This window comes from Gekko japonicus, unplaced genomic scaffold (assembly GCF_001447785.1).
Source record: "Gekko japonicus isolate JY-2015 unplaced genomic scaffold, Gekko_japonicus_V1.1 scaffold1623, whole genome shotgun sequence".
In the NCBI taxonomy this organism is placed as follows: domain Eukaryota; kingdom Metazoa; phylum Chordata; class Lepidosauria; order Squamata; family Gekkonidae; genus Gekko; species Gekko japonicus.
The window spans coordinates 219,429-243,083 of NW_015163139.1; the positions used below are offsets into that span (position 1 = coordinate 219,429).

General features: G+C 44.2%; 1 protein-coding gene across 1 annotated transcript in view; it reads right to left on the reverse strand.

Annotated features, from left to right (window-relative positions):
• Window positions 1-23,583, reverse strand: part of LOC107106783 (chromosome unknown open reading frame, human C9orf85) — a 39,716-nt gene extending 16,133 nt beyond the window's left edge. The window contains exons 1-2 of the mRNA XM_015406978.1: window positions 23,453-23,583; window positions 1,673-1,779 (exon numbers count right to left, since the gene is read on the reverse strand). Coding sequence (XP_015262464.1) covers window positions 1,673-1,779; window positions 23,453-23,554 — 209 coding nt within the window. The 5' untranslated portion in view covers window positions 23,555-23,583. The remainder of the gene's footprint in view (window positions 1-1,672; window positions 1,780-23,452) is intronic.
• Window positions 23,584-23,655: the final 72 nt, after the last annotated feature.

Sequence of the window (23,655 nt, forward strand, 5' to 3'; positions counted from 1 at the left end):
CATTTAGCTTTGTGTAATTCGATAACCCTCATCTGCTTGTCCCGGCCGGCATCGGCTGAGCTCGGTGAAAACCGAGCCTCTCAGGGGGCGGACCGATTGGGGCAAAGGGAGCGCCTCAATTCTCCGGCAGTTTGCCATCGAAGAGGACACCCCCCCAAGCGCCCTCGGCTCGGAGCCTTACAAGGCTCACCTGGGGGTGCCACTTGAGGTGGCACCCCTCCAATCCCCACTGGAGCGCGGAATGCCTCCCCAGCATTAGGGGAGAGCCTCCGCCATCACCGAGCCACAGACCGGAAGTCACCAAATCAATAAAATTATTAAGCCCTACAACATATAAGGAAAATATCCTTAAAATGTTTTACAGGTGGCACTGGACACCAGATAAGGTAGCTAAATGTTATAAGAATGCTTCAGGAAACTGCTGGAGATGCAAAAATAACATAGGATCATACTACCATATATGGTGGAGATGTGAGAAGGTTTGTAAATTTTGGAAAACTATAAAACAACTAATACTAGAGATTACTGATATAGATCTGAAGTTGGTGCCAGAAACATATCTGCTTAACATGTTACCGGATGGGATTAAATATAATGAGTTATGTCTAATATTATATATTCTTACTAGTTCTAGAATTCTTATAGCGAAATGTTGGAAATCAGATAAAATACCAAGTAGAGAAGAAATAATTATGAAAATTATGGAAATTAAGGAAATGGATAAAGTAAACATGATATTGTCAGGGAAAGACGAGAATGTGTTTTGAAAAAGATGGCAAAAAATGGACAGATGGATTGAACAAAGTGTGTAAATGTAAACTCCAAACTGTATTCTGTATATATAATGCATATATTTTTCTTTTTTGTTATGGGAAAATGATAAATAAACTTAAAAAAAAATGTTACTCCTCAGTTACAAGCTCTGCTGTCTTATGTTAAAGATCTCTGTGGGCCCACATCCTCCAAGTGTAAACAGAATCCCAAGTAAAACTAACTTGAATATTAAGGAAAGGAGGGGTATAAATATTTTAAATAAACTTTCTTTGTTTTTTCCTTAATTATTATTAAGATAGATCAAATAGCAGCATTGTCTCTGTGTGTTTCTAAAATACATTAGAAGAGCTACTGGATTTTTCAGCAATCCTAGTTTTGATGTCAACTAGCAATCTCATATTTTAACAATAGTTACTTTAATGTAGTACTATTTCACACCTTCTTTTCATTTAATTTTCAAATCCATGTAACATGCAATTGGAGGCTTCTACATTCTTTTCCATAATTTTAGCTATTGTAACATAACCCACACCCAGAAAGTCATTAAAAAGAGTGTTTCATATCAACCCATAAAAAAAATTATGATACATGTCACAGAGAGAAAGAAATCCATTAACTTCTATGTAAAGAGATGATAAATTACAAACATTCCAAATAGTCTTTTATCAAAAAGAACTGTATTGTATCCTGAAGGCGGCATCTATTATTCTAAGAATTTAAATTCAGAACATTGCACAACTGCATATTCCAGTCAAAACACTTTGAAAAGCACAAACCCACAGCCCAGGCACAAGAAAACATTCTGTGTATCAAGCTCATAAAAAGTTGCATTTGTCTCCATAAACCTGCATATATTATTTTACTGGGTGACAGCTAAGGAACAGTAAAATTCACTCACCATTTTTTAGGCTTAGTTAGTGGTTTGTACTTGTTGAATTTCACACGCCATTCTAAGACCTCTTTACAATGTTGACATAGACCTTCATGTAGTTTTGCATTGATTTTCTACAAGAAATGTTTAAAAGTTCACATTTACTTAACTGTGTTTGAAAGACAAATTTCACAAATAAACAATTTAATTTAATTCAAGGAACTATTTAAGATGTATTAATTCCAAATTACTTTATTATAGCCACAGCCCATAATCCAAAGAGGTCCCTTTGGGGCATCAAGAGCCTTACATATCCCCTCCAGGCCTTTTGTCCTCTAACAGCAGTTCTTGCACTGATAATCCCAAAAGATAATCACAATACAGTGTAAGGAGCTACTGCTTGAAGAATTAAGTTTTTTGGACATACAGTGTTAACTGCATAATTCTCTGGACTATTTTTGAGTAAGAGAACTTCTACAACTTTATGGCAAGACTGACCAACCAACGGACCTTTTGTGCTGGATCTGGAATGCAGCTTTCCCACCTTGCCCCTCTCACTCTAGTCAACCACACACCAACAAAACACTGCCCCAGAAACAGGGCCGGCTCCAGGGTTTTTTGCACACTAGGCCAGGCTACATTCTGGCGCCCCCCCCCCGGTGCGCCCACCAATTTTCAAACATAAATGCATTTTAGGAGAAGCTAGACGTCTTATATTTTACACACCTGTGGCCCAAAGTACCCCTAATTTCTAGAGGCACCCGATTTCTAGAAACATTTGAAAGGAAGACTTTTTCATGACTCTCTCTAGCCACAAGCCCTCCAAAGCTTAAGGCAATTCCAGACCATCCAGAAACCTGGAACCATTTCTTTAAAAAAAACCAAAAAAAAAAAACCCCGAAAAACAAAAATATGCAAATTATTCCTTATCTTAACTTGGCACTCGGCTTCTCCACTATAAATAAATATATATGATCAATGATTTCCTCTGCCCTTTCTCCCCTCCCCCAAGTAAATAAGGTAAAATTAAATTTTCCTCCTGGAGACCGTCTCCCAGTCGATTTTTGTTAATTCATCCTGAAATTGACACAATAATTACAGAGCCGCGAATCTCTCAGTTCTTCCCCTTTTCTTTCCTTTCTTTTAAAAAAATCACATCTACTTTTTATTTCCCCCAATTAAAAATGCTTTTAAAATGGCAGCATTCCCCCCACCTTTATCCCAAAATGAAAAAGGTGGGGGGGAGGAAATTCACTCTTCTCTCTCTCTCTCTCTTGGGCGGCTCTGCCCATGGCTTTCTGCTATCAGATTCATTAGATCTTCCCTCCTGCCCAGTGGGATGATTCTCTTGTTTTGCGAAAGTGCACACGTGGGGGGGGGATTATGTCCAAAGAAATGCATGTTCTGTTTGCACTATCCTGGCACTTTGGGGGGGGGAAGGGTGGGGGGAGGGGGAAGAGCCAGCGGGAGGGAGGGGGTGTCCCCGTCTCCTCCCCCCTTTTCTCTCCCAACTTGGCAACAGTTTCGCAATCCCCCTGCCAACAGCAGGTTTGGCCTCAGCCTTAAAGGGCCAACAGGGGGGTTGTCCTCGGCAAAGAACCGTGTCTCCCGCTGGGCTGCTGCCAGGTCCCTCTTCAGCCCCACCAGATGGGGGACATTGGAGGGAAGGGAGGGAAGGGAAGGGGGCAGGGCATCCTCGCAGCCATGAAGCCCTTGGGGGGAAGTTCCCTGCACCCAGCCCCCCTCTGGCAGCATCCCCCCCTCCTGGAACTCCTTGGGAAGCTCTACAAGGTTCCCCCCATGCGCTGGAGAGATGCAAGCCACTGCTCTTTCACCGGTCCCGTCTGGGGCATGGGGGGGAGCGGAGAAAGGAAAGGCTATGGGGAGGTTGGGAGCGCCCAGCTGGGTGGGGAGGGGGGAGGCGCGGGAACATTGCACGGGCAGAGTGTGCCTCCGGCCCTGGGACTTTAAAGGGCGCCTCCCCGGGCCTTCTGGGGGGAGAGAAAGAGGCAGAGGTGGCTGGGGTCTCCTGCCGCTTTTCCAGCAAACAACCCAACCCGATGCCTGCCTTGTTGCTATTAGTTGGGGGGGGGAGACCTGATCTAGTCCACCTGCACCCCCTCCCGCCCCACGCATACCCAGACACTTGCATTATCACCCCCCCTGCCGCCGCCCCCCTCCCCAATGAAAGAACTTACCAGCTGGTTTCCACAGCAGTCTCTGGGGGGCAGGCGGGAAGAGGCAGGGCTGCTGGGTGGCGGGGGCTTTTTGTGGGGCCGCGGCTGCGCCATGGGCAGTTTGGCGGGGCGCCCAGCCCTATGGCCAGCCACTCAGCGACTTTGGGCAGGGGGGGCTTTTGGCGGGGGGAGGGTGGCATGGCAGTTGGTGCCCTATTCGGAGCTCCACCCTAGGCCAGAGACTAGCTGGCCTAGTGAGAGAGCAGGCCCTGCCCAGAGATAGCACTGTATGGATTTATATGGGAGTCTGCAGTGAGAATGGGTGACTATGCATACCATCAGAAGCAGTCTTCTGTTGCAGAAAATGAGGTCTCTTGGAACCAAGTCCTTTACCTAATATAAGAAGCACTCAAGTATTAATAGTAACTAGGGGTGTGCAATCCCCCCCCCTGGTATTTTTCAGTTTGGGTCTGTTCAGAATTCCAAAAAAATCTTGGATCCCAATAACGGTACAGTGATCAGATTCAGGATTTTTCAACAATCCTGAATTTTGGGGGGACCAATAGATCAGAGAATGAATTTGGGGAGGTCCAATCAGGGCCGGCTCACGCACTAGGCAAACTAGGTGTTCGCCTAGAGCACGCCGGCCCTTAGGGGCACCAAACTGCACCCACCCCATCAAAAGTCCCCCCGACCCCGCCAAAAGCCCAGCCAGCCCGCAGATGGAGGCCCCAAGGTGCCGGCGTGGAGCATGTGCCCACCTCCACCCCTCCCTGGTCTCCATCGGGATGGAGCCGATGGAACTGCAGGCCACTCTGCGCCTCCTTGGGGGGGCTGCTGGTGCCCTGCATGGCCCTCCTCTGCTGCCTCAACGGCCTCCTCTTGCTGTGCCGCCAGAACCCCCCCCAGAGCAGGATGAACAGCAGCCCCCGATGCCGCCCTGGCAGGTGGTGGTCTTGGGCGGCGGGCTGGGGCCGGCGGCTGCAGTGGCGGGCGGTTCCGCAGGCCATTCCAGGCCATTCCTGATCCCAGCCCTACCTCTGTGGCCGGGGGCCAAGCTGGCTCAGGGACCCACTGCCTCCGGCGCCTCCTCCTCTCATTGGCAGCAGCTTCCCCCAGGCACCCCCGTCCCATGGCGAGGGAGGGAGGAAGGGGGAGAGAGGAGTCCAGAGGAGCCCCACTGAGTGGCATAGGGCGACGCTGAGGGCAGCCTGGCTGAAGCTCTCCATGGCCAGGACAGGAGGACACCTTTTGCATTCATCTGCAGCAATGAAGGGGTGAAGCTGACGGAGCTGATTGCTGGCGAGGACGAGCAGGGGGGGAGGGGGTGGCAAAGAGAAGGGGCTCCTTTCCAGGGGGGAGCGGGAAGGGTTTGCTTTTGCAGGGGGGGTGAGAGAGGACTGGGAGGGGCTGCAGCCGTGCAACAGCAGGAGGGGAAAGCCCTGCAGCCGGATCCTCTCCCCTCCCGGAAGGTCTTGGAAGTAAGCCGTCTGGGTGGGTGGGGAGAGGCTTTGACTGGATATTGTACGGGAGGGAGGCCGGGATCGCCATTCTCAGCACAGGGTTTGCAGAAGGTTCCCAACTCCTAGAGGGGAGGGGAGGGGAGAGGCTCCGTTCCGGTGGGTGGGGGGGGAGGGTTTGCATTTGCATGGGGAGCCGAGAGAGGACGGAGGAGGCCTGCAGCCATGTAACAGCAGGAGGGAAAAGCCCTGCAGCTGGACCCCCCCCCCGGGAAGGTCTCCTTGGCAGGCGCACGGGGGGGGGGCAGAAGGGATCCTCACATAGAGTGCAAAAAAAGCTGGGGCCGGCCCTGGGTCCAATAGATCAGAGAAGGAAAAAAACGGGGGGGGGGTGTTTGCACACCCAGAGGTGAGCTGGCAGGGAGCAGTCTGCTCTCCACCAGCACAGCTGATCCTCAGGCTGAATTCTCCTGCAGCCTCATTCAGGGATGCAAAAGAAGCCAGCCCAAAGCTGAGCTGGTGAAGAGCACTCTACTTCCCACCAGCACAGCTGATTATCGAGCTGTCTTCTGCAGTCCCTTTACACTTTAAAGGGACTGCAGTAGAAGCCCGACAAACAGCTGAGAGGCAGGAGCAATCTGCTCCCGCCTCTCTGCTGTTTTTCAAATCTGCCCGGTAATTCCCAAATATATTTGGGATTTTTTCAGGATTTTTTGGGGTGAACTTTCCTGCATCCAATAAAGAGGCAATTAAGGAGCAACATAGTGTCTGGTGAGTCTCTACTGATTATGGAAATCAATTATGATGTCCCACTGCCCATGGGGGGGGGGCACAGCAACTTAAAAAAAAATCTGCACAGCCTGGGCAAAAGTCCCACCTAGCCCTGCCTACTTTCTAAAAAACACTTCGTGGGCACCAAAAAAGTTATTAGTGGGCACCATGATGCACACAGGCATCACACTGAGGACCTTTGCCGTAGATGATCCCCTGTTGCAGTTCCTTCTCTCCCACTTTGGCAACACTTCTCTGCTCCAAAATTGAGATTTAAAAGAATAATTTTTCTAACACTCTCGCTAATGCGTTAAAATGAAAACAGGCAATAACTTTCTTTTAAAAGATGTTTAGCATGCTAAACCTATTTAATATTGAATTAACATGGTGGCAGCAGCACTGTGCTAAAGAGCCTAAACACTATCCTGGGCAAAAATCACAGCCTAGCAGTAAACTTCCCCCTTGCAGCTCCAGTGAGGCAGACATGACTCAACCATCCCAAGAGAGAACAAATCACTGAAGACCATTCATCCTACTGCCCCAACATCCCTTCAGGAAGGCGCCTACTCTTTGCTAGCTATTTAGACTTCAAGCTTCCCATAACATCTCCTAAAATACAGGGAGTTGTATCCTATAACTCTGCTGAGCTAAACACAGAGCCTCTTCCGGTGGAGGAGAGCTCCACACTTAGCAACAAGGAATGGTAGGATATACCCAGCATTTCCTACCCTCCACTTAGAATTTCTTTCACATTTCATTCCAGCCCTGAAGTATGAAGAAGGGTAGAATCAACAGGTGTATCAACAGATAAGCTGGTAAAATGTACCTTGCAGTATTTATAATAGTAGAGAAGAACTGAAGGTAGAAATCACCTTCTCCTTCTGTGATATGAATGACTTCTCATTTTTCAAATAAACAGAACACATTACAGAGACAATTCCTTGTACCCACACATTTGACTGCCAAACGATTAAGAGCACTGAGGCATCATAATAATTAAAGCAGATCTAAAATGACCAAGTCGTTTTAACAGTCTTGTTCTGTGAGCTATTATAGGCCCATTAAGAAACATGTGGAACTGTAGCTCTCTTGGAAATGTTCACTGCTACAGCTCCCAATCTGACAATGGAAGCTGCTGATTCAATTAAAACATTTATACCTCATGCGCTCATCTTCCTTTCTACAGACAAGTCTTACAACTGGCTTGGCTTGTCAACTGAAATACCTACAGCAGTAAATATTTCTAAGAAAATTCCGCTTGCATGCACAGTTCTCCTATAAATGGACTTGTGGAATGAAAGCATTTTTCTTATTGATTCTCATCCTGGGACCCTTACCATGTTCCCAGTGCAAGGCCTGTCATACTGCAATTAGAAGGGTCACTGAGTTCTGCAGTTCATTAGATATGGGGCATGCGGTTTCAATTTCAAGGTTACATAAGAACATAAGAGAAGCCAATGTTGGGTCAGGCCAATGGCCCATCCAGACCAACACTCTGTCACACAGTGGCCAAAAATACTAGGTGCCATCAGGAGGTCCAGCACTGGGGCCACGACACTAGAAGCCCTCCCAGTGTTGCCCCCCCCCAAGCACCAAGAATACAGTGCATCACTTGCCCCAGACTGAGAGTTCCTACCTTGTGGCTAATAGCCACTGATGGACCTCTGCTCCATATCTATATATCTAATTCCCAAGTTGCCCCCTGCGTGTGGATATCTAAATCCGCACATTGGGGGCACTTGGGGGGAAGGGAGATTTTCCTGCGCACTTGAGGCAATACCCAGGTGTGCAGAAAAATATGAAAAGTTGGAAAAAATATTTACATTACCTAAAAAGTAAAAAGTAAAAGCGTTCCCTGAGCATGCGCAGAGAACGCTCTGTTAACTCTGGCGGGCTAGTGGCTGGAAGGCGCTCAGGCCTTGCCACCGGAGCCGGGGTGGGGGGGGAAAGGAGATTGGCGGGGCCCAAGCCGGGGAGGGGAGGAGATTGGGGGGCCCGAGCCACGGGGGGAAGAGGAGCCGCTCGGGCCTCGCCGCTGGAGCTAGGGGAGGGGGGTGGAGAAGCCCGGGGGTGTGGAGATGAGTGAGGCCACTCAGGCCTCGCTGCTGGAGCCGGGGAGAGGAGTTTGGCGGGGCCTGACGGAGGGGGATGGAGGAAATCACTGAGGCTACTTAGGCCTCACCGCTGGAGCTGGGGGGAAGGAGTATGGAGGAGCCTGGTGGCTGGGCCGCTCGGGCCTCGCCGCTGGAACCAGGTGGGGGGGTGGAGGAGCCAGGGGGTGGAGATCAGCGAGGCCGCTCAGGCCTCACCGCTGGAGCACTGGGGGGGGAAGCTTGCCTGTGGCCGCTTCCTCAGCCCTGAGGTCCTCCTGCTTCCGCAGGCCGAAAGCCGTGGGGGATAACCCCCCTGCGAGTATTGTGGGACCCGGCTCTTGTGTTTATCTAATTCCTTCTTGAAGCCGTCCATGTTTGTAGCTGCCGCCACCTCCTGAGGCAGTGAATTCCATGTGTTAATCACTCTTTGGGTTATTTTCACAGCCATAAGGGCTAGAAACAGGCTTTTTAAAAGCCATGAAAGCTGAGCTCTGAGAATGCTAATAAGGACACACAGCACATCTGCTATATATGAACAACTGTTCAGTGCTAAACCAAAGTATCACCAAGATGATACTTTGGGGTGAAACAGGGAAACTGTGGGATGCAAAATCCCTCCCAAGCCAAATGCTCCAAATGTCTCTAATTGGATTCTTCTGTTTGCAAACTGAAACTACAGAAGAGCCAGGGCCATAAGCAGAGGGGGGGGGGTGAGATAGAGAGGGAGAGAGAGAGAGAGAGGGAGACTTGGTTGGTTGGTTAGTGCTCACAGCATTCAGTAATGCGGACACACTCCCTGCCTTCCAGCACTGTGCTGAGAAGCTGCACTGCAGCGCAGGAAGAGAAGAACCACCCCCATACTACCTACAGTACAAGGACACACTCCTTCCCTCACCCCCAGCATAATGAATGGGAGGCAGCTTTGAAGCCTGCAAACAGGACTCAGCATTGTAAGTTTTATTTAGCAATTTGCTTAAGGGGAAAAAAATAAGCAAGCCAGGATGATTCAGAGTTCAAGGGATGACAGGAAAAAGGTGAAAGAAATACTCCACTAATTTCAAAAGCACAATCTAAGTATATGGTATTGAAAAAAGTCACCCAATTCTCTCATGTATGAAACCTGCAATACTTGGTTACATACTTGTTTTTATTTACACTTCCATGAACAAAACGTACTTATCAAAAGAATTTATCAAGGTTAGAAACTGTCAGCTTTCTGAGAAGCGTCTGACGTTTCAAAATTATACAATAGTTTCTGTTACTGGATTTGTTTTTCTGCAACTATATGTTGCATATTAAGCAGAGGCAACATCCAGATCAATACCCTGCTTTTTATCAACTGGAGAGAAAAAAACACCCAACGGAAGCAATGAATCCATTGTGGGAAGGCCAGCAGCAGTGACAAACATTTACAGCTTCATGACATTATCTAAAAGCAAAATGAAAAATGTTATTTCAGCATATTTTGTTCAATGTTCCCTCTAAGCTGTGGAGTCTTGTGAGCAAAAATTCTACCTTGTGAGCTACTGGCATTAAAGTTGCAAGCCAGCAATTCGGCTGTTGCATAACTTAGTTTCCTCTGGAGCCATCCTTCCTGAGCGAAGACAAAAACGTGTGAGCCAGAGGCTAAAAAACTGTGAGCTAGCTCACACTAACTCAGCTTAGAGGGAACACTGATTTTGTTGTGTTTCTGTGATCACAGCTGGCAAGAAAAGAGAAAATGGCTATGCTTCCACAAAGCAAAAAAAGTACTTTCGTAGTCATGTTACAACCTAAAACTCATGCTGGACAAAAGAGTCAGAAACATTTCTTTACCTGCCTTATTCAGCAACATTTTCTTTGTCTAATCTTTCAAAGGCCATCATCTGACAAGAATTCCAAAATCCTGCTGTAACATGATTACCAAAGAGCGATTGTATGAGGGAAGAATGTTTGTGAGCAGTTATCTTGTGCCTGACACTGCAGCTGACGGAAGACAAATGGGTGCCAGTGGCTTTAAGGGCCAGAGCAGAAGGAGGGTATCTTGAAAGGTGGCTTTCCAACTTCCATAAACAGGCCAGAATTATGAAGGGCACAGTTGGTGGTATCTAATCACTTTGGAGCCTGGTTTCAGAAGTAAAGAGACAGCATTAAAAACCAAGTTTTTTTAAAAAACCAGTTTCTCAAAACTCTTAGTCAGTAGTGCTGTCTCTTCACAAACTAAGAGCTTTTAAAAACAGGTTGTTTTTTCCCTGTTTGTGTAAGTGCTTACTTGCACTATTTTATCTTGTTTATGTGTGTTTAAGGTACATCAGATCCCTGTAAAAATAAATATTTAAGAGGCTTTGAAAGTGGCCACAAACACATGGCAGCGACAGAAAAGTGAAACATTTATCTCAAGATTTTTCAACAGAAAAGCAGCAGTAAATGTTAATACATGCGTCCACAGGCTTCACAATCCTGCTGCTGCAGTTCACTCAGCGCCCTGAAGTTTTGTTCTAGGGGGGTCAGTGGGCCCCCTGGGACACCTTAGAAGGCAAGAGGAAGATCTGCAAGGGGGGGAGGGGGGAGGACTGGCAGAAGGTGCTGCTTTCCTCTTCCAAAGAGTTAAGGGCCGTTAGTCTTCAGATGTTGCCATGTAAATACCTATGCAGTTCAGATGTTGCCATGTATCTACCCATGCAGTTCAAAACCATCACTTCCAGCTGCCATTAAGGAGGCCACCTGAGAAAGGGCAGGCAGCAGCCCAGCATCATGCTTGAATCCAGCTGATCTGAGAATCCCTCACCACGGAATACGTTAACACTACAATTTTGACTGTTGTGAGCTGCTTTGGGAACAGATTTTTACAGTACAGCAGGATAAAAATAAAATGCATAAATATAAGCCAAGCATAGCTGTGCAAATTCTAGCTTTTAGATATAGAGTTTCCTTCTGGTCTGTATGAAATTATTAATGGTCTCTTACTTCATCTCCTGGGCCTGTTTCATTTTCGCTAACATAGTCATTTATCTAGTGTCTTTGCTAAAAAGAGCTTCTCTAAATCTTAGCTGATAAATTCAGAAGGACATTGGACAAGACTAAGTGTTTAGATGGTTGGTGGCTGGTCCCCCTTATTCTTTATGGCCCAGCTATTTGGATCAAAGCTATCTCTGATAATATTGATCAACCTCTGTTCCACTTTTTAAGAAAAATACTGAACGTCCCTCAATGTGCATTAAATGTTATACTGCAGGCAGAATTTGGACAAATACCCCTGGAAGCAAGAGCATGGCTCTATATCTTCAAACTGAGACTAAAATTGTTTTGTGCTGAAGATGGCTTGCTAGCCTCTCTGAAATGGGATACCCACAAACTGATTCAGATAAGAAATTGATGTTAGTTGGAATGTCAACTAATCATACTTCTGATAAGGGCAAATCTAAAGTGTTTTCTTTGATCAAAACTGTGTCCTAGGTTACAGAAGATAGATCTGGGATGTTAAACATTTATTTATTCATTCATCTAATTTGCAGGCTCAGGGCGGCTTACAGACAATAGGTTGAAACAGTTAAAACACCATATTTAAATAAAATCATAACAATACAGAATAAAACATATAAAGTGCTAGTATAATTCATAGCTGATGATGGCGTTTGCAGCATCCATATGATCAGTTACCACTGTGGCCTGTGGGCCGAATGCGGCTACCACAAGGCTCATTTCTGGTCCACGAGCAACTGGCTCTCATCTGCTTCCTTCTCCCACTCTCCTGCTTCCTTCTGCATCACAGCTTGCTTGGCCAGGCTCTCTCAATCACACAGGAGCTACAGAGCAAAGCCTCTCTTCCCTCCATTGGCTGAGGCTCCTCCTCACAGGGGAGGGAGGAAGAACGAGAGCTTACTTTGCCAGGCTCTCTCAATTGCCTATTTTGCCCAGTTTCCTCAGTCACAGTGGGGGGGGGATAGAATTCACTGTATTCATGCCCTCATGATCCAGTCTCAGTAAGAAAGCAATGTGAACTATTTAGATGAGGAATAACAACAAGCCAGTGAGGCATGTGTCCAGACCAAGTTCACCCAGCACATTCCCTTTGTAGACTTGGAATGTTGAACTTCGACTTCCCAGATAGTAGGCTGATACTGACCACTATACTTTGCTGTCTCTCTATTCTTGCACTGCCTCATACGAATTGTGGTTATTTCTCTGGGGAATAGTGTAGTTTTGTAGACACATAGCCTTCATGAAGATAGTTATTCCATTCCAATGTATTTGAAAAAGTGTGCCTGCACACGAAAGCTCATATCTTGAATAAGCCTCTGTTGGTCTTAAAGGTGCCACTGAACTTTGTTTTACATAGCCTTCAGTCTGTGTCATGGTGCCTTCACATGCTTTTGACCAGCACACAAAGCAACTTATGTACAAAAGTTTGCAATAACCAGTTATTTCATGTTTTCCCTTGGGTCTTAGGCTCAGAGCATTGACCATGAGAGTTCTGTAACGAATGACAATAAATCAAAAGTAGGTTTGCAACTTACAGATACACACTCGAACAACACCTGAACAGCATACTCAACACTGCTACAGCACACTGGTTCCAGATTTTGATGCAATAATTCAGAGCAAGAGGTGTCAGCTATCAGAGACTATTAAATATAAACAAAATATTGCAAGAGTGCTAATGTTTTAAGCATATTTTATTTTAAGTTTTAAAAATCCTTAATAGTGTTTGTATTCTTTATAAAGTTTATATCTTCGCTACCTAGCATTGCATTTTATGACAAACATGGCCTGGCCCAACAGGGTCTCATTTATGTCTGATCTGGCCCTCACAAAAAATGAATTTGATACCCCTGAGTTAGATCTTAAGAACACACCAAGTTTGCTCGCCCCTTTATTTTGGTGTTTCCCCCAAAAAATCTCCCCCCCCAATATGTATTTATCTTACTATTCCATAATACTGCAGAGCTTTCTTATTTAAAGGTAAAGGTTCCCTTGCTCGAAAACCAGTCGAATCCGACTCTAGGGTTGCAGTGCTCATCTCTGTTTCAAAGCCAAAGAGCCAGCACTGTCCGAAAACATTTCCGTGGTCATGTGGCCGGCATGACTAAACACCAAGGCGCACGGAACATTGTTACCTTCCCACCGAAGTGGTACCTATTTATCTACTTGCAATTTCTTGCTTTCGAACTGCTAGGTTGGCAGGAGCTGGAACTAGAAACAGGAGCTCACTCCGTCATGCGGCACACTCGGGTCTCGAACTGTTGAACTACCAACCTTCCACAGCCTGGGAAATTCACACAGCACTAGCACAGTAGTGCTCGACAGTATAATCAGATCCAACTAAGCCATTGTGATTAGAATGACTCAAAGGTATAGTAGTGGCGAGAGGCTGAGACTACATCCAAGCACACTACTTTCTTTAGCATCCCCAGCCAAGCTGGCCTGATATAAAGTACAAAACGAAAGGAGGACAGGGCACCCAAACACAAGAGAATAGATCAAAGGCAAAGCCATAAAGATACAGTTCAAGTTTTTTTAAATACAAAAATCCCTCTTTTTAACTACAAGTATTCTCCAATGCATTTAAAAAATCTGTCTCAGGGGAACTACAGTGGACATGTGCAACTTCTCCCAACACAACACAGGGAATTGTAGGTAGGATTTGAAAACATTTAAGTGTACACCGTTCTAAACCTCTTGAGGCATGGGTGGAATAAAAAATGTAAATAAATAAAATAGTGTTCTAATAAAACCGTGGAATCTGTCTCAATCATTAGGCTGGGATAGACATTTGTTGATTCTGTGGTTCTGTTCTTATTGGGATATCATATACAGAAGGTGAGACTAGTGTTCCTTGAGGTTCAATTCTCTCCACCTCATGCTTTAGCTTCTATATGAGATTACTGGGAGAAATCACCCACAGTTTTGGAGCAAAGGTCATCAATATGCATCTCATGAATCATGAAAATGGATGTTCTGAATTGGTGCTTGGAGGCAGTAATGGGTTGATAGGGGCCAATACACTGATCTCAAACTGAGAGTTCAATCCAGATAAGACTGAAATACTATTTATAGGTGCTGTTTATAAACCAGGAGCCGATTCCGAATGAGGTTCTACTCCCATTGAAGGAACAAGTGTGCAATTGTGGGACAGGCATTAAATCCAGATCTACAGTTGGGATGTTCAGATTTCATCTGGTAGCACCTTTAACCAGCTGATTCACCAAGCAGCAGGCCGCCCTCAGGAAGTATGACCTTGTTATTTCAAGTTTCAATGTAATCTACTCTTGAAGATGGTTAGGACCTCCAGTTAGCCCAGAATAAAACACAGAGACAACCACCTCATGTGGATTGTAGTTGTATCATAGTAGTGGTTAAAGATCTTCAGGGGCTGTCTGTTCCTGTTCCAACTCAAGATATCATTTTTGACCTATAAAGCTTTAAACATTATACAGCCTTGGACCAAGATACGGCGTGGAGCAGTACAGTCCTGTCCAGGCACAATGTTGATCACCTTAGGCTCTACTTTGTGCTCTCTTGCCTTCAGAAGAGAGGTGATTGGTTGCAGAGAATAGGATTTTTTCCCCATCCTGCTTTTCCCTTCTCCCTGCAGTAACTTTTTTTTTCACGGTTAGGCCAATACATTTTTTTAAAGTCACAGCTAGTGTTTAATCGATGGATTGTTTCTTTTAACCTGTTTCAGCTGAAAAAGCCGGACAAATCAAGAGGCAGGTTTTATGTGGGACAACTCTTTGGACTCATTCTTGAAAATCCTTCAGCTAAATAAAGCAAATAGCCACAATAGATAAAATCTGAAAGGGTACAGTGAGTAGGCCACAATCCTGAAAGTTTTATATTGTTGAAAATATTTGCCACAGATTCCAGCTGAAGTAACCTTTATTTATTTTGAAGAATCCACTGCTGCTTTAGTATTGTGTATATTAAGATATGTGCAAAGGAATACCATCCATTCCTTAGTTTGTTCCAAGAAAGCTGTCATGATAAGAAGAGAAGAGATTGGATTTATACCCCGCCCTTCCCTACCGGAAAGAGTCCCAGAGCAGTTTACAATCCTTTTCCCTTCCCCTCCCCACAACAGACACCCTGTGAGGTAGGTGGAGCTCAGAGAGCTCTTTTGAGAACTGCTCTTTTCAGAACAGCTCTGAAAGAACTGTGACTGACCCAAGGTCACGCCAGCAGCTGCATATGCAGAGGAGTGGAGAATCAAATCCGGTTCTCCCAGATTAGAGCCTGTGCTCCTAACCACTACACCAAATATAAGGCAGCATACTAATTTTGGATTGAAATATCCATTCATATAACATAGCTCTTACTTGCTCTTCCTCACACTTCTGTTTTGTATTAATTAGTATGCGCACGTGCACACGCACACAAAACAACAGAAGAGATAAAGTCTTCTGTATTCCTGGAAGCACCCTGGTTTTATTAACCATGTTAACAGTTTCAGGAGGTACCAAGCAAACTTCAAAGGAGACCTGAAAGAAAACTTGGTGTTGCTAAGCAATCCTCTCTGAAGAAGAAGAAAAAATTGCCAAGGTTTCCTTCCAAATACTTTACTATTCTATGGAAGTACTATGACATTCAACTGGAATGGGAAATGTTTCTTCCTAGTCAATAACAAAGGCACACTCAATAACGCTTTAATGTACTTAGAATGCAAGAAGGCATGCCCAGGAGTGCTTCATGTGTGTAGCTGTGAATACTCTTTTGCAAGGGATATTTCAAAATCATTCATCATTTGTGCCTTGTCAAACAGGAATTTATCTATGATAAAGATTCATTATTTTAATAGCAACAAAACATGGAATACAGTAATTATGAAACAAAAGCTTGATACTCATTTCCTGTTTCCTTCCCACTCGAGTTTAGTTTCTGCAAAAGCTAACTTTTGAATGACATTTGCACATTACTTTGTAGTTGACTAGACTTTTATTTTATATAAAACACTATGCATACCTTCTTAAAGCACACAGACTACAAGGCACCCTGAAAACTGAGGGAGGGGAGAATAGGATAAAAAGAGATTAGCCCAATTCATTATTTTATGACTTTACAGGGCAATCCAAAAGGAAACAAAATCAAAAGAGTCCACAGCTCTGGCAGTGCTGTGCTTCTGTTCCCCCAGCTACAAAAGCTGTGGAACTCCACCTTGGTGGTGGTGGAAAGTGCCATCAAGTCACAGACAACTTATGGCGACCCTGGGCAAGAGACATTCAGAGATGGTTCACCACTGCCTGCCTCTGCATAGCAACCCTGAACTCTCTTGACGGTCTCCCATTCAACTACTAACCAGGGCTAACCTTGTTTAGCTTCCAAGATCTGACAACATCAGGGCAGCCTGGGCCATCCTTTGCCATCTCAAGTCTTCTTGCACTGAAGGGCTGGTATAAACCCTCCTCTTTTGCCCTGCTGCCTCAAGCCAGGTTCTTATTTTGCATGTGACACTTAAGTAAACAAACATTCCCATATGTATACATTCAGAGGGACACAAATGAAAGGGACACAGTCAAAATCTAAGTACTGGCATAAATGCATTCCCTTGAGATCTCCTACAGAAATTTCAACAGATACTTACAAAACAGTGGCCAAAAAAAAAGCAAGTGAAGATTTCTGAAAATACTAACTTCTTCCAGTCTACTGATACTGCATTAAGGATCACATACAGAATGAGAAACCAGGGAAATTATGATTTAGAAATCACCAGAATAATAATAAAAAGCTCTATTCTTTTTCTTAGTCCATCACAGAAAAATAAAGCAATCAATGACACCGAATGCTGGCGAGGAAACAATGACAAAAGCTTGTAGGAAGATATACTCTTCATACAACCATTAGAGAAAGCTGTAGTTAATACTTATAGACAACAATGTACAGAATTAGAGTTGCTGAATGCTACTGGTCTGGAAAGAGATAAATACTAATACTTAAAACTAATGCCTGTTTTTTAAAAATCAGAATGATCCCAACAGTTTGTGGCATGGTGTATGGCTATAGCCACACAGACTACACTGAATAAAATTTAATTTAGGACAAAAGAAAGATTGGGATTTTCAGAATCTATTTTCAAAATAATTTGGAATATACAAGCTACATTTACAAAATGAAATATAATTTACCCGAGGCTGCTGAGTAAGCATCACCACAAAATCTTAAATGAAAAGGGATCACATCTGAAGAAGAGAAAAAATGGCTTGGGCAGTTTCAGATAGACAAGAGGTGTTGACAGCTGCTTGCCTTCAGCACACATTTGCTAAGGGAAAATACCATCATACTTCAGTAAATGTGTGCATTCTAAGGAAAAGAGCCCAGTTCATATGGATAAAGGTGGGGAAGAAGCCTAAACACATTGTGGAAGGGCACATCTGCATAAGGTTTCTAACCGTAAATGTGGCAGATATGCCAACCAGCTTAAATCAGTTACTCTGCACAGCACAAAGAGATGAAAAGTAGAGTCATGAGAAGCAACTGTCTCAATTATCCAAGATGCACCACTTCAATTATCTGTATTCAGGGCACTGTCACACCTATCCTGCTTGTACTAACATACAAACCCAAGAGTAAAGACAATTCTGTGCGTGTTCATCCACAATCTCTCTTCAGCTGCTCCGTTCTGCTTATGCCCTCCACTCTTTTTCATGCAGTGGACCTAAAAAGTGAAAGTGTCTCCAATGTGGATTAGCTTCAACAACAGAATAAACACATAGCATTACTAGTTCAAGTATGCACTTCTGATGAGCCACCTTTTATGAAGAACTTAACCATGAATATTTTTAAAAAATCTCTTACTCTGTACTCAGTCTTCTGGAATTAGAACATGTCAGTTTCTAAGCAACCATGGCAATACTTGGTTCCCCCTGGCTAAACATAATCCAGGGCAAACCTTAACTTCATGTGTAATGTTCTTTTATGTCCAAATATTTGCAAATGCAGTGACTCTAAAAATGTATGGGCAGGACTGTGTGCACTGTACAATTTAAACACAATTAGAATTCTGCACGTAAGCAACTGGAATTCTTCTCCAAGCAAAGCTAAACTCCTGCATATATTTATGCAAATTTGCATATATTCCTCTGTTGTCTTAATTTAGTCTGCAATTCTCACTATTCTGCATAATTTATTCTGGTTTTGCCAGTCATCTAGAGGAGCACAAAGCTGCACAAGGCCCTGAAATCTTGCCCTAGGCATTGAAAATCTATTGCAGCCACTTCTCCTTCCAAAATGTCAGCAGATTTTGCCTATCCTTATAGTCCAAAGAGCTAGAAACTTGGTTGTTGTTGTTTTTTTTAAAAAAGTTGAGATTCTGGGAAAAAACCAACAGATTGCTAGATTCTGCATTTTTCTCCACTCCAGTATAAACACAGTTTGTACAGAGCCTTACTTATTAAATCACTAGCAGTGCAATTCTAAACAGAGTTATATCTTTCTAAATCCACTGAAGCTAATGGGATTAGCTTGGTTAACTCTGTTTAGGATTGCAGGGTAAATAAACTAGCAGCAACAGCCAGTCTACCACCTATGGGACTTCCCAGCTTTAGCGCTCCATCAAGCCTAATACTACCTCCAAAAGCTTCAGATGCTCCCAACATTTTATGCAGCACATAAAATAAACAGAATACTTTATTCCTGGCCACTGATTTCTAGTATCTGAAACTGTATGTTATGAATTCATGTACAAATGACATTTTGTGTGATTATGGGATACCAGCATATAAAGTCCCACAAGCATCAAAATACACTCCATGCACTTCGTAGAACGTGAAAGCAGATAGGCTTGGTTCAACTACTATGGTTTGTTTTTAGTGTCATCACTCTGTAACACCAGGATTCTGCTTACAGTCATTCAAATGCTGGTTTTATTGCCTTTGCTGTTTCCTTCACAGAGACCCAGTTGGTATCCTGACTTGAACTGTGACAAGACCAACACAGGGGAATAAGGCAAGATTAAACCACAATGTCTGTAGTCGTACTTCAGACAAAAATGTAATTAAGATTACTGTGGTTGACAGTTCATCTTTACACCATGTGATCCTGGTTTGATGTAAACCAACCACAGTTAATGGAGTGGCCAGTGACCAGATATTTGTAACCAAGGCTCTTTTTGTAGAAAAAGTCCAGCAGGAACTCATTAGCATAATAGGCCACACCCAACAGCAGAAACTCATTAGCATATTAGGCTGTTGAACGCACCGCGCAACATAGGCCACACCCTGACAGTGCAGCTCAGCATACTAGGCCACACCCCCATGTTACCAGAAGTGTGGTCATTGCCTCACACACAGCCACATTGTACCTGATGCACTCCCACACCAAATACTCTCCTCTAGGGCTACCATATTTTGACATATCTCCTGACTGACTACTTCAAACAAGTGATCAGTATGGCAGATCTCATTTTAAATACCCTACTATTTAAGCTGTGATCATTGCTACTCACAAGGAATATTCCTTATCTTCCAACCCCAAAATAGAACATTTTCATCCGTGTTTTAAGAGTTCAAAAGAGGAAAGCCACCTCCACACCACGCAGAGAGACATATTTACAGAGAAAGTCCTGGCCCTATTCTCATAAGAACATAAGAGAAGCCATGTTGGATCAGGCCAATGGCCCTTCAAGACCAACACTCTGTGTCACACAAGTCTCCTGGAAACTCAGCCTCTCACCAGTTTGATGCCAAGGCCATCAAACAAGTATGGTAACACGCACAGGGCAAGGCTTGTGGGTAAGAATGAAGGCAGTCTCTTTAGCTCTTAAATAATACAAAGCTTTATTTCACTATCAACATCTCTATTAGGTATACAGGCTACAGAAATGAGGGTTCAGATTCTAAGAAAGGAAATATAAACAGAGAAAGATTTCTAACCTAACTCGGAAAACTACAGTTACCTGGCATTTGTCCTCCCAACCCCACACTGGTCTGGAGAAAATGGGTGTACACTCTCTGGGTGTCATGCACAGATGTGTGTGCATGCTCAAAGGGAGAACACCTACTTTCCTAGCCTCCCCCCACATTGAAGGTCCTGGCCAATCTGGGCTCTGAAACTTGGGACTGCTGGAACCCACAAAGAAGTAGCAGCCAATGGTCAGCAGCTACTCACATCAGAAGAATTAATTATTTTCCTTGCAATATATAAAAACGTACTGATCCCAGAGTGATGGGATTTTCCTAGCCTGGCTGTCTCTACCAACACTAGTCCATCTCTAGGAATGTCAGCCCTTCCTAAGATGAAACAGTTTCCACAGCACTAACCAAAGCTAGTTTAAATGATGGTTTAGTGAGATGTCTGAACCAAGACACACAGTCCATTGACTTGAGAAAATTCCCACACTGAGATGACCATTTTTAACCAGTGATTTTTGGCTAATGAATGCAACTTTAAATGAATATCCCATATACTAGGTCTCCAAAAAGTTAAGAGCTCACCTTCTAGAAAAAAATATACTACTGATATATAAACATTTATCTACTAAAGACCTTTCTGAATGAAAAAATAATCAGTGGTGCAATCTAGACAAAAATTAAGCCTGACTAAACATGCTTTCTTGAGAATCCCACTGAAACCAAGTGAACCGCTGTAGTTTTAATATCAAGATGTAAACATATTAGTCTGTCAATGAAGTCAGTGGAACTCAAGCCAGTGAACTTCTTGCCAATTATGCAGAGTCTGACAGCAAATACGAAGATGCACAGTAAGCACCAAGTATACTGAAGCCATATTAGTATGTGGATATGGAAAAAAAAAGACAAGGAACCAGTTCTCTCTCATTTAGGAATCAAGATACTATGAGCAGTTTGTCTAGGTTTTGAGTGTTACAATGCTTTCTTTACGAATATAAATATGGAATAATTTAGATATTGGTCTACCTTTACATGCTGATGACTACACATACATTTAATTCTGTAATCATGCAACCCAATTTTTATTCATGCCATAGGGAATGTGACTCCACCTTCCCTGCTTCCCTCACAATGTTGGAGCTGGCTTTTCCAGTCACAATGCCATTCATATGTGTGACCAAACTAGATGGTTGCCTCAAGCCTACAAACATCTTTCTCTGAAGTCCTGCCATTAAAATATTTAGCTATAGGTAAACCGAATTACCATACTATTCTAAATGCAATGACAGACACAGTGCTCAAAGTTTATAAAAATATGGGTGACACACTAAATCTTATGCCAACGAAATGGTTTGCTCATGTAGATGACACTCAGCTCTATCTTGCCCTACCAGCAGATCCCAAGGAGCCTGAGAAAACTGAACAGGTGCCTTGAGGCAGTTTTGGAATGGCTGAGAGCTAATGAGCTGAAACTTAATCCCAACAAAATGGAGGTGCTACTGGTGGGGAGAAGGTCTGACATAGGAAATGGGTTATCACCTGTTCTGGAGGGTGCTGCACTCCTCCTAAAGGAACAGGTTTGCCATTTGGGGGTGTTCCTAGATCCATGTATCCTGCTGGATAAACAGGTGGCAGTGGTGGCCAGACTGTCTTTCACCAGGTTTGACTGGCAAACCAGCTGTGAGCCTTCTTGGGCCCTTGGCCGAGACACCAGGCTTTAATGCGCTGCCTGCTACCACCCCCTCCTCCTCCAGCCAGAGCATGTGGGGCTCCTGCATCTGCCATCAGGGCTGCTGGAAAGACCTCTTTGGCCCCACCTCCCTGATCCCAGCCCAGCAGCATCCCACTTGCAGGCAGCCTGGGAAAGGTGCTGGATGTGCATCTGTGCCCTTGCATGTGGGGAGTAATATTTTGAGAGATTGAATAATGCCATAGAACTAGCAGGAAATAAAGGTCTACAAAAGGCAATTAAAGTGGATTTTTGGAGACTGGTAGCGGTTAAAGACAGCTTGCGGTGCTCTGGATCATTACAGTTCCCCTCGCGGTTTAAACTTGCTGTTGAATTTGGGACTTCGACAGAGGAAGGTATGGGATTCTGTGCCTGCCTCAACATCCTGCTTTGCCCAAAGCCTATACCAGTTTCTTTAAGGTAGGGCTTGTTGGATTCACCTAGTTGATGCCACTTGGCCACCTGTCTTTGGCTGCTGCACCTGTTTCAACAGAATTCATGCTCCTGCTCATCAAAAGCTTCTGAAGTGTAGATAGATCAAGATGGGTAGCCCTGTTAGTTTTTCTGTAGCAGTAGAAAAGAGCAAGAGTCCAGTAGCACCTTATACTGTTGCACCTAGCCATGCTGACATTGTATTGTAGTCCAAGCACAGAATACTGTGAAGTTTATGCAGGCCTGAGCTACCAGAGTAATGGCCTTCTTGTGCAGACCACAGGACTCAGTTGCATGTAATTCTTGATCATCATTTGCCACATTCTCCTTTATTCCTACCTTCATTCCAACAAACACATTAATTACAGTTAGTTTTAACCAAAAGGATATCATAATATACAATAACTGTTTTAAACTATCTAGCTAGCACTAAAAATCATTTTAGAATTATTTCAGATTTACAACCAAGGTGTATAAACAGGCAAAGCCCTGTTTTGCTTGTAGATTAAAACAGAATTATGCAACACTTTCAAATAACTTGCTGCCAAGAGATTTGGATTTTATTCCTAATTCTGTCATTGATTCCCTGTGTAGTCAATGACTCATTAACGAGTCACTAAAACTGCCAGTTCTCAATCTACAAAAAAGGGTTACATGCCTTCCCAATGTATGATTTGTTAGGTTCAAATAACATGAGTCAACAGCAACCAGAGACTTTCCTTTGAAAGGTTCAGCTCTTGCAACAGCTACTGCAGGTGAAGATTACCTCTCCAGGGGACCTTAAAAATTTAAGAGCCGCTTGTAGGTCACAGGAACATGTTTATTCCTCCTATGCACAGATACTCCACTCAACTGCTTCAACTTTTGAGGCTGAATAAGAACATTTTTGTTTGAATGCTCAAGCATTTATCGTTTAAACTTTTTTAAACCAACCAACTAAAATGAACTACTACGAATCAGCGTTCCTTGGATCGCACCAAGAGAACTCTCACCTTAAATCCAGTCATTTCTGCATCCTAAACTGCCCCATCCGTAACAATAACAACAAAGTATATTTAAAATTGCACTTGGAAGATGCTACTTTCTACAACTCGCCCGGCAACCCAAGCCATTGTAACTAACCCACTCCTAGTACGTTCAAAACCACTAATATTATTTCGAACTGTCAAAGTTATTAAGCTTTCATTCCTCCCACCCTCAGTCCCGTAACCACAGAAATAACCCTCACCATACACTCTTCTGACTTCAAGCCAATGGTGAGCGGCCACCCACTTCCCCGTGCGGCCCAATTCTCCTCTCTGGACAAGGGAGACATATCTGACACACCTTGCGTTGGGTACTGGTATCATGCTTATCGTTTCTGAAGACCTCCGCGTTCTGGTGCCGCTGGGGCCGCGTGCGAGCCACGTTCCCCCTCTGCGAGCTCATTCTTCACATACAAACGCACGCACTCCCACCCGGAAGTAAACCTTCAGAGAGCGGCTACTCTTCGCTCTCCTATCATCGGATTGGCTGAGGCGCCACAAGGA